The sequence below is a fragment of the Lolium rigidum genome, chromosome 2, assembly GCF_022539505.1.
Source record: "Lolium rigidum isolate FL_2022 chromosome 2, APGP_CSIRO_Lrig_0.1, whole genome shotgun sequence".
NCBI classification, from domain to species: Eukaryota; Viridiplantae; Streptophyta; class Magnoliopsida; order Poales; family Poaceae; genus Lolium; species Lolium rigidum.
In genome coordinates this window covers 93564492-93575174 of record NC_061509.1, presented here as the reverse complement: position 1 = coordinate 93575174, position 10683 = coordinate 93564492, and the positions used below count along the sequence as shown (strand labels likewise).

General features: G+C 41.4%; 2 protein-coding genes across 3 annotated transcripts; one reads left to right on the top strand and one right to left on the bottom strand.

Annotated features, from left to right (window-relative positions):
- Positions 1 to 214: 214 nt before the first annotated feature.
- LOC124692084 (calmodulin-binding protein 60 D-like) lies at positions 215 to 5101 on the top strand. 2 transcript variants are annotated; one of them, XM_047225384.1, is made up of 8 exons: positions 215 to 372; positions 1373 to 1448; positions 1534 to 1592; positions 1718 to 2220; positions 2303 to 2463; positions 2541 to 2744; positions 3535 to 3748; positions 4204 to 5101. In XM_047225384.1, the coding sequence occupies exons 1-8, from the start codon at positions 230 to 232 to the stop codon at positions 4800 to 4802; spliced, it is 1959 nt and encodes a 652-aa protein (XP_047081340.1). In that variant the 5' UTR covers positions 215 to 229; the 3' UTR covers positions 4803 to 5101. The 2 variants fall into 2 exon arrangements, with proteins under 2 accessions (XP_047081340.1, XP_047081338.1); XM_047225382.1 differs by having other exon boundaries at positions 4201 to 5101.
- A 1144-nt stretch (positions 5102 to 6245) lies between these two features.
- Positions 6246 to 9325, bottom strand: LOC124689974 (MLO-like protein 1). Its single transcript, XM_047223424.1, has 13 exons — positions 9197 to 9325; positions 8775 to 9065; positions 8506 to 8622; positions 8362 to 8413; positions 8162 to 8253; positions 8001 to 8075; positions 7826 to 7908; positions 7679 to 7728; positions 7495 to 7535; positions 7105 to 7314; positions 6871 to 6938; positions 6729 to 6789; positions 6246 to 6458 (listed from the first exon to the last, which is right to left on the bottom strand). The coding sequence occupies exons 1-13, from the start codon at positions 9323 to 9325 to the stop codon at positions 6246 to 6248; spliced, it is 1482 nt and encodes a 493-aa protein (XP_047079380.1).
- Positions 9326 to 10683: the final 1358 nt, after the last annotated feature.

The window sequence follows — 10683 nt, the reverse complement described above, 5'->3', positions numbered from 1 at the left end:
TGCTCAATCAACCACAGCCGCGCGCGCGCGCAGATCTTTCCTCTCCTCGCTCGATCCGTCGGAGCTCCCGCCGGCCGCCCCGATTCGGTATCGCGCCAGCTTCGATTGCTGTTTTTTTCTCCCTTTACTGTGTTAATTTTGACCCGGATTCGTGGCGGCGGCGGGGCGCAGATCTGACTGGCTGGCGGCGCCGGCGAGGCGAAGCTAGGGTTAGGGTTTTTTTGGCGCGATGCAGCGGCCTGGGCGGGGCCTGCAGCGGTCGGGCTCCAAGCGCGTCCTCGACCAGACCAACGGCGGGGGAGGCGGCGGCGGCGGCGGAGGCGGTGACGACGACCATGCCGCCAAGCGGCCTCGCGTGCCCGCCCTTGCAAGGTGCGTCTCTCCCACCTTGTGCTCGGTGCTAGTACCAAATTCTGCAGGGGTTTGTTGTGGGACAAGCTAGGATTTCGGTTTGGGGGTTAGGAGGTACCTACTAGGCTGTCGGCTGCTTTAATTAGGACGGAATTGAGATCCTTGACTCGTCTTGATTCCGGTGAGACTGGCCGAGGGAAGTACTAATTCGGTTGCTAATGCTGCGGTTAAGCTTACTTCCAGCTGGAGCTTCGTTAATCCTTTCTTAGTCGAGAGCAGCTCAGGAGCTCGGACACATGATATGATTCTCCTAGGATAGCACGTTTACTATTGTTGGAAGCTGAAGGATGTAACCTAGCAGCTGCTGCTTCGCTGACTGCTGCTCAGCTCTGTGTCAGAGTAGCATCTGGCTGAATAGAGTCTCCGCGTCTGCTCACTTCTGTGCCTCTATGAGCTATGATAAGTTGCTGGCATTTGTGCACCTGCAAAATCCCATATGTTTAAGGCCTTCTTAGGAGCGTGCACTTGATTCAGAACTCTGGGTCGGTCTTGAAGTATAATCTTTTACAGTGTCAAGAGAATCAAATATGTAAGTGAATTATTGGCTTACCAGATGTCAAATAATACTCCATCTTGGCTATTATATATATTATTGATGCCGCATGCAATGCCGATTACTCTCTTTTCTTTCACTGTATCTGTCCATGGGTTTGGAAGTTTCGGGTTCATACCGTTGATCCAGTTAAGGGAATTAACACTCTAGTCATTGCACTCTGTGCGCTCTCTGGCCCTATTTGACTGTTATCCAAGAATTAAGTGACTCAGAGTATGCATGGTAATTTCATATTAACTTTTTCTTGGATGTACCTTGTCCAGCTTATGAGAATGTGTGTCAACAAAAGTAGTCCGCTATAGTTGTGGCATTTGCACCCTTCAAACTAACTGTGATTATAATTTTACTTATCTACAAGACTGCAACATTCTGAAACCCTGATCACTAGACAAATAACACATATTGCAGTGTCATTGTGGAAGCGCTTAAGATGGACAGTTTACAGAAGCTTTGCTCATCCCTGGAGCCAATTCTTCGAAGAGTTGTGAGTTGAAGCGTTTATTGTATGGCATGTTGAATTTTTTGTTAGAGCATGTTGATAAATCTGTTCCATTATATGCTGGGAATAGGTAAGTGAAGAGGTTGAGCGTGCTTTGGCCAAGTTGGGCCCTGCTAGAATTCAAGGAAGGTACTAGAACACAACTTGTTCTCTGTGGAGACACTTACGGGATGATTTTATCTGGGATTTACAATTCTTTTTTCTTCCACGGATGTGGTTTGGCTGCGCTAATGAGATGTAATATTGATACACAGTGAAAACAGGTCCTCTCCAAAAAGAATTGAAGGCCCTAATGGGACAAATCTTCAGCTTCAGTTTAGAAGCAGGCTTTCTCTCCCACTCTTTACTGGTGGAAAAGTAGAAGGTGAGCAGGGAGCGGCTATACATGTTGTGCTGCTGGATACAAACACTGGATGTGTTGTCACTTCAGGACCTGAGTCATCTGCAAAGCTGGATGTTCTTGTGCTTGAGGGTGACTTTAATAAAGAGGAAGATGAGGGTTGGACAGGAGAAGAGTTTGAGGGCCACATTGTCAAGGAGCGTGAAGGGAAGAGACCTCTTTTGACTGGTGACCTCCAGGTGACTCTTAAAGAAGGTGTTGGAACCATAGGGGAGCTTATCTTCACTGACAACTCCAGCTGGATAAGAAGCAGAAAATTCAGACTTGGGCTGAGGGTTGCCTCTGGTTTTTGTGAAGGTATTCGTGTTAGGGAAGCGAAGACAGAAGCTTTTACGGTTAAGGATCACAGAGGGGAATGTATGTGTGTCATATACGTCATTTACTCATACTATTAAAAGATTTTAACTTTTATTCATAAGCCTGGTATTGTATTTTGCAGTGTACAAAAAACACTACCCACCTGCTTTGAAGGATGATGTATGGAGATTAGAAAAGGTTGGGAAGGATGGTGCATTCCACAAGAAGCTAAATGCAAGTGGGATCTATACAGTTGAAGATTTTCTCCGACTTCTTGTTAGGGATCAACAGAGGTTACGAAGTGTAAGTTCTATTGTGTCTGTTTTCAGATCGTAACCTTTGCAGTTTGGTCTATGGTCTAACAACCTTGTTCTGTGTAGATCCTTGGCAGTGGCATGTCAAATAAGATGTGGGAAAGCCTTGTTGAGCATGCAAAGACTTGTGTCTTAAGTGGAAAGCATTATATATATTATGCCAATGATTCTAGAAATGTCGGTGCAATATTCAATAACATATATGAGTTCACTGGCTTGATTGCTGATGATCAATTCATTTCAGCCGAAAATCTTACTGACAACCAGAAGGTTTGTATAATTGTGTACTTATAAATATAATAAGTGCTAGCTATATGTCTTGTGCATGTTAATACTATAGGTTTCGTTAGTGTTTTAAGTCTGATTTTGATACATCTGGGCAAGTTCTGCACGACATTACATACTTGTTAACCTGATGTGCAACATTGACAAGAGTGTATTCCTGAGATGGGCTGCATCCAACATGTTTCACTTCACATCCAGGGCCTTCCCTGCAATATACATAAATATGCAGACCCCTCTAGATAATCATCTGTACCACACTTTGAGTGTCAGGCAATATAGGACACTGATAGGATGCCTTCTGAAATTTACTTCATTTTGTGTGAGCCTCTTATTTGGAATCCCCCCCCCGTCAATTTAGACTGGGATTAGCTCTTTAAAGTTTAAATTCCATTACTAGACTGTTCATATATGGATGCTCAGTTTGTTAATCTGCTGATGTAGTCAATATCTGCAGCAAATTATTACCATTCTCTTCAGCAAAAACTGGAAGTTCAACTTCAAGATAGTTCTTAATATTATGTGATCCAAGTGTAAAGTTGTGAACAACAACAAAAGCAAATTAGGTGATATTCTGTGTGGTATATGTTTCAAGTTAATTGTGCTATGCGCTCATGCATTGTCGCAGGCTTGATTGTGTAACCCATATGCCCAACTATCCTAGCTAAATCTTTTCCCATCATAAAATATCTTCTCACTTAAATTATCATAGCTAAACATCTGTTGATACACTAATATTCTAATGAACACAGCATAACCTTGCTCAACTTGAATGCAGGTCTATGCTGACACATTGGTAAAGAAAGCGTACGAGGACTGGATGCATGCTGTAGAATATGATGGTAAGGCTCTCCTTAGCTTCAAGCAGAAAAAGAAATCTGTCACAACCAGAAGTGATACTGCAGCAGCTTCAACAAGCAACCATGCTTTGCATGGTTCGATCAATGCACAGAAACAGTTATTGCCAGGAAAAGCTGGTCAAACGTGTGAAGGTAATAATATCTGAACCAAGAGTCCTGATGCATCTTGTAATATTTCTTGGCCTCGTTGCTAATTCAATCGGGTTATTCATCTATTTCAACTGAATTTCATGCCTTCATACTTTCATAGTCAGTGCAGTCTGCCCAGCGCTCCAGACAGTATAATAGGAGCATAATGTTATGTAGCACATATCATAGTATTTGCATGTCATGTCAAGCTGGCCCATTCAGATAACTAAAACCGGAACATCAGTATTTGTAACAGCGATGGTGTTAAATGACGCATTTGCATTGTGGTTGTAAGTTGCGTTGATTACATTACCAGTACTTAAGTTTTAATTCATTTATGCATAAAGAAACAGGCTGCTGCCCTCTGGTTATAGATACACAGAATCCATTATGTTTGTGAATTTATTATGCTGTTGCTATACTGCGTAATTACTGAATTTTGTTGGTCTGTTCAGCAGACGGAGCAAGAAGTGCATATAATGGAAACCAGGCAGCAAACTACACTGCAAACCCTCAAAATGTCCCGGGAAACATTACCATGCAATATGACAGAAGTGCACTATCTTCTGATAGCCAGTTCAGTGGGTCCTCCCTTCAGACTCAAACGTCCGGAGGCTCCAGTATGTTGGCATTGGCACCTCCACAGCAACAGCAACAGGGTTTTGAATTCTCAGCACTTGGTCAGTCCATGCAGCCTGCAGGCCTGAGTCCTTTCGATCAATGGTCACAGCCGCAGGAGAACCGTGGGGTTGACGACTACTTGATGGAAGAGATCAGATTGAGGAGTCATGAGATACTGGAGAATGATGAAATGCAACAGATGCTAAGGATTTTGAACATGGGTGGAGCATCTAGCAATCTGGGTGATGATGCCTTCACTTTTCCTCCCTTCATGCAGTCGCCTTCCCCAAACTTTAACTTTGAGGATGACCGCACTCGTCCACCTGGGAAAGCTGTCGTCGGGTGGCTCAAAATCAAGGCAGCTATGCGGTGGGGCATCTTTGTCAGGAAGAAGGCGGCTGAGAGAAGAGCTCAGCTCGTTGAGCTAGATGACTAGCAACATATCTTAAATTCTTAACTGCTGGCCATGGAACTGTTAAGTATCCGTGACGCATGGGCTCAGCGATGCACCCTTTGGAGGACATTCAGTTCATGAGCTCTTAATCATGGACAAACTCTTTGTCAGTTTTGAGTTTTCTTCTTTCTGTATAGCTGTTTCACCGTTGTCTCAGCATTTGCTTTATTAGTGTGATGTTGGTACGAACCTTTACCTGAACTGTGTACAACTGTACATTTATTTGTTGCGGACTTCAGAAAGGCATTAAACATGGCGTTCCTGTTGTCTTTTCAGTAAAAGAGAGGCGCCTATCAGTGTGATCACTCCCGATGTTATTACAACCAGTATACTTCTGTATGTGTTGTAATAACATCATCTTATATTATGGGGCAGAGGGATTATGGGGCAGAGGGATTATATGACAATGCTTGCCTTAGATATTCTCTTTTATCTATCTGTATCATACTTCCTAAGGCGCCTATCCTTTATCGTTTTTTCTGAATCTTGGAATTTAAAATGGATTGCTTTACTCCTTTACTTGGCGATGTTCTGAAGGATAGGACGGGGAAGTGAAGATGTGGGGACGCTAGATCCCTTTGGGCTTCCCTGCCAATTTCTTACAGTTGGAGGGTTAATATGATGGGGTAACACTGTAACGGTACTCATAGTTTGGTGCCGTCCCTCAGGAGTGCTATGTCTACTGGAGTTCTTGTTAGGAACTAGTATTGACGGGAGAAGAAGCCACTAGAGAGAAAGATGTAATCGTGGAGTTGCCCACTTGAAGGAATGCTAAAAATCAACGTTGGCACGGCATTATGATCTTGACATGCTACTGGAAAATTTGTTGTTGGAGAAGTGCAAAAAGCTTCATTTTGTTACTCATGATATGATGGCAGAGTCATACGCCCTTAGGAACGAGGTGGATCAACAAAAGGACTACATCATCATCAGCGATTTTTGATGATTGCAGGATTCTATCACGGAAATACTTTTGTTCTTATACTCATTCTATCATCAAGTTTTGGAATAATCAACTTTGAACATTGTCATAGGGACGCCAATGAGGTAGCTTATTTGGGACGATGATCCATTAGCTTTTTTATTTCCTGATCCCATGGTGATGTAAGTTTATTTGCGTATCATTAAAGCTCGCCGGATGACTCAATTTTTGTTGTTGGTGCAAACACCTTATGCTAGAATAAACGAAAAGTTTTTTTTATCGCCCTTTCTTACATAAGTCATTTTTTCTACACAAGTATAACCATTTATTGCATAGTTTTATGCTATATATATTGAGGTGAAAATGTACCGGGCACAACAAGAACCAGATTTATCCAAAGATATTTACTCAATACATGTTGAATTTTAATGGTACAACTGGAACTAGTCATACAATAGCCATAATGGCATTGAACCCTCTGTGTCTACAAAATAAGTATACAATCATGTAAGGCTAGTTCCTTGCTCATCTGATGAGATTGCATGTGTATTTGTCATTTGAATTGCAGCATCATTTGCCTCGTCAACGGGCGGGTCACTTACGTTTACAGTAGTTTTACTAGATATTATTGTGCGCCTCCTAGCTCTTTCAGCCCAGTTGGCAAGGCCTTCAGTCACATTGTCATCAAATATAGCTTTTTTGAAAGAGCTCCCCATCTTCACCAATAAGTAGATGAAATTAGGATAAAACATTGAGACTAAAGTAGTTAGATAAATCATGTAGTAAGTACCTACATGGTGGCATGAATTTTTAAAAACATATTATTCATATAAATGATAATTTATATGATTACTTTCATATGTCATTTTATGTAAAAAAAATTACACCAAAAATCTTTGTACTGGTGGACCAATGAACTAAGCAAACATCAAAAGCCAAATAGAAAAGGCTAATAGTAATCCACTTAGATTCTAATATAAACTCACATGCGAGACAATGGCGTACAGAGGTAGGGTCACGTAACCACAAAGGAGTTGGCTGACGATACTGAGAGAAAGGAAACAAACAATGTGTTTAGCGAAATGACTAGATGTAGCTGCTACACCTTACACATTATTTAGATGATACCTTATGACAATTCGAGCAATAGCATATGCTGGGTTTCCCATGATGCATGATTTGAATCCATATGATACCTGCAAGGTTTAAGATAAATGCAAGATTTAGGTCTATTTCTGCCTATACAAGTATTAGATTAAGATTATAGACCACCATCTAGCAATAATTTCATCATTTTTATGACTTGTCTTTCAAACTAGAAATTCATTTGAGATGATAATAAATTAATCTTAGTGTTCTTACCAAAAGCCAAAAGAAAAATGCAATCTCAAATGCATTTTGGAACAGGACGACGTGGATCAACAAAAGGACTAATTTAGGCCGATGGAACCAAAAAAAATCATCTGAAGGTGCTACTACTAAATCTCCTTGAATCGCTGTATGCTTTTGGGCAACCTCATAAGCCAATTCTGTAATGATGTGCTCCATCTTACTCCCAACCACCAGTAACATCTGCCAAAACAAAAAAAATCATTTATTGATCATTGTTATACCTATACAAATGCTCATTGTTATAAATAAGAACTATGTTTATTGTAAGCATTGTGGTGCTATGGAGAAGTCATGCGCTCAATTTTTCCATGGTTAGTTATTTCTGTTTTGATACTGATGGTATTTGTCATGTTCACTTACAAGGAACGGAGCGGTCGATATCCAGATGTAGACATACCATCCTACAGTAATCATAAAAAAGTAAGGAGTTATTTTCACATGAACAATATGATACTATTTAGTGAACGTAGAAAAAACAATTATGGTCATTTAACAATGAGTATATCCATATGGGTAATAGCTTATGACCAATAGTGATACAAACCTTGAACATTCAGCAATAAGAATATCATCAACATAGCCCATAGGTACCAACTACATTAGAACAATGTACAAATTAGTTATTTATATGCTGGATGTTCATTATACAAAATATGCCATACATTTTGCAATTATTGCATTGATAATTTACCTAACACCCACGACCTTCTTGAAATCAACTTCCAGTGCTCTAATCATGTAGTTGTAAAAATTGAAGTTTGGGGTACAGTGTTTCTGCAAAAAGGAAAGAAGAACATGTAAATTAGTTCCACTAACATAAACACATATAAAAGTGACTGATGGCGACATATAAGTAAATTAGTTACCATGATGAAACCTAGTCGCATTGTTCTGTAGTCTTCCTCAGTGACAGATCCATAGAATTGTTTGAAGAAGGAGCGCTACAGTATAGGCTGTATCAGATTTACTACAACAATCAATCAAGAACAAATGTAATACGAATTATGTATTGATCCAAAAAGTGTACCATCCAGCCAAATATCCTCCAGCGTTTTCTATGGCCTTTAAAGTGATCCTGAATAAACGTGAACTCTTGAATATGTTTGAAATTTTCAGGAGCTGCAAATGTGTCCCAAAGTTCATAATAAGTAAATAATAGCACATAAACTTATGTTGAGAGAAAATCTGAAGCTCCACTATCCAAATTTGCAAACGTGTTTATAATACCACTTTCGTTGTTTGTTTGAATCTTGCTCTCCCAGTGCCTCCAGTTTCTAGTCTAGATGGCAAAATTGAAAAAAAAAATGTTTAGGGAGAGAACATGATTGATTACTACTTGTTAATACACATGTTTTTGAGTTTTATTAGCACCTGCGCAACTCCAAGCAGAACTGTGATGGCACTGAGAATAAAATGTGTGACCGCCAAGACGAAGATAAATATGTGCAACTGATGAATGGCTTCAGCAGATAATACTGGAACTTTACCCTACATGAGGAATAACATCTGTGAATCATTAAGGGGGAATGCATCAAAGATGAAAAACAATACACATATTGGATTTTAGAATTAGTGGAGCTGTCGAGAGTTGACTGCTCACAAGTTGTCTGAAATATTCCTAAATCTCAGCTACCTTGTACCTTGTTCACGCAGTAGTCACCGGAGATGGCTCCACCAGCCAGAAGCCGCCTCGCCCCACCCAGCACGCCGGTGAACACGGCGTCACCAAAGTGCGCTGTCTCGGCGGCGGCGCCTAGTGGCGGCGGCTTACAGGGCAGCAGGTGGCGCATGATGCTCCGTCGGACGCACAGCCTGCCCATGGCGCCTTGGAACACGGTGAGCAGCAGCGATATGAACCCCAGGACCATCAGTTCCTCCTTCACCCTGAGGAGTGCCTCGTACAGCGGCTTCTTGCGACTCCGCATCAGCCTCTGCAAAGGTACGTGCCCAAACGCAATCACAGAGTAACGATTTATCAGTCACTGAATTATGCTCAGTAGGTGATCGAGGAGAAATTCAGACATGCTACGCAGCTTGCTTCATCGATCAAACAGACGTGTACCTTGCCTAGGCGGTGGAGGAAGCGCTCGAACAGCAGGGAGATGACGATGATGACGGAGCAGATGGATGCCACGATCCATGTCGGCGTGAACTCGAGCGGCTTGGGTTTGCCTTCTGCTCCGCCGGCCATGGCCAATGTCAGTAGGTTCACAACGTCCCCTTGTTCGTTATTCCTCAACAACCTGAACAAAATTGCTGGTGTTCATCCCAATGAACATCCCTGCTCTTGATCCATTTATAATTGTCTTACATGGCCCTCAATAAGATAAAAATGGCACGACACTACAATTTATATTCCAAAGCACAGCTTAATCGACACAAAAGAACAAGGGCTACAAACCGGTAACGTTGATTACAATGTGTGCTTCCCCATAAAAAATGATGTGAACAAGATTACAATGTGAGCTTTCTTAGTTTGCTTGCAGAAACAGTCTTCAGTCCACCACCATTACCCATATATGCAGAGGCCAGGGCTCCTTCCCCTTTTCCAGAAAATCTATCGATGTATTGTCCTTGATAACGGTCACATATTGATAACCTTCACTGCTACACATATGCTTATCTGTCATGACAAATTTCTGTCATAGAAGAGCGGTATTCCGCAAATTAGGTGACATGGCGCCGCGTAGGATTACCCGTTTGGCCCGTAATTATTCCGCTATCCAAAATGGCGTCGTTTATGTGATGAACCTATTCTGTCATAAACGGATGATCCATTAAAAGACCATTTGTACTAACTGGGTGGACCAATACTATTGTTGTCAGGTTTGGTGGGAAAAATTCATCTGTCATAACTACGACCCACTGGAAGGTCCCATTTTGTCCCAGTTCCATCAGTGGCAGATGACGAACCAAAATTATGGTATGGCATGTCGATAGCACACAGGAATGAGAAAAATGTTAAATTGATGCATTGTAGGCACTAAAGCATGGAACCAGCTTAATTTGTAGATGAATTAGTAAAGTTTTAAGCGATGTAAGTGATTAGTAGTGCCAGGCATAGTTTTTTTTATATCACACTGTCAAGCCTACTATTTGTGGCCTTCCATGCATTACTCGCTCTACTGAACATAACCAGGACGTGGTAGTCTTCATGGTATCTCGAGTCTTTGTTTCTTGCTACCACAAGTTGCAAGCAAGAAGTAGGTATTTGTGTAGAGATCAAGGTATGGCGGATGCCACACCTTGCCATATTGGCTCCTCCACCACTGAGTTCTATTTAGTTTTCTACAATTATTATAGTCACAGTCAAAATTTTCACTTATCTGCTTGCTAAAATTTTCTAGGAAGTTAGTGTCAAGTGCTCGTGCAGTTGAGAGTGATGCCTGACCTGTAAAAAAAAACTACTAATTAACCTGGTTCCATTATGTCAAATGTAAATTTAGGTAAAACAAGTTTCAACAAAGGCATTTTTGATCTTCTACACTTTGGGTATCAGGCGTAGATATAAAAGACTTGGTGGTCCTTGCAGGAGGATGAACTCAAGCT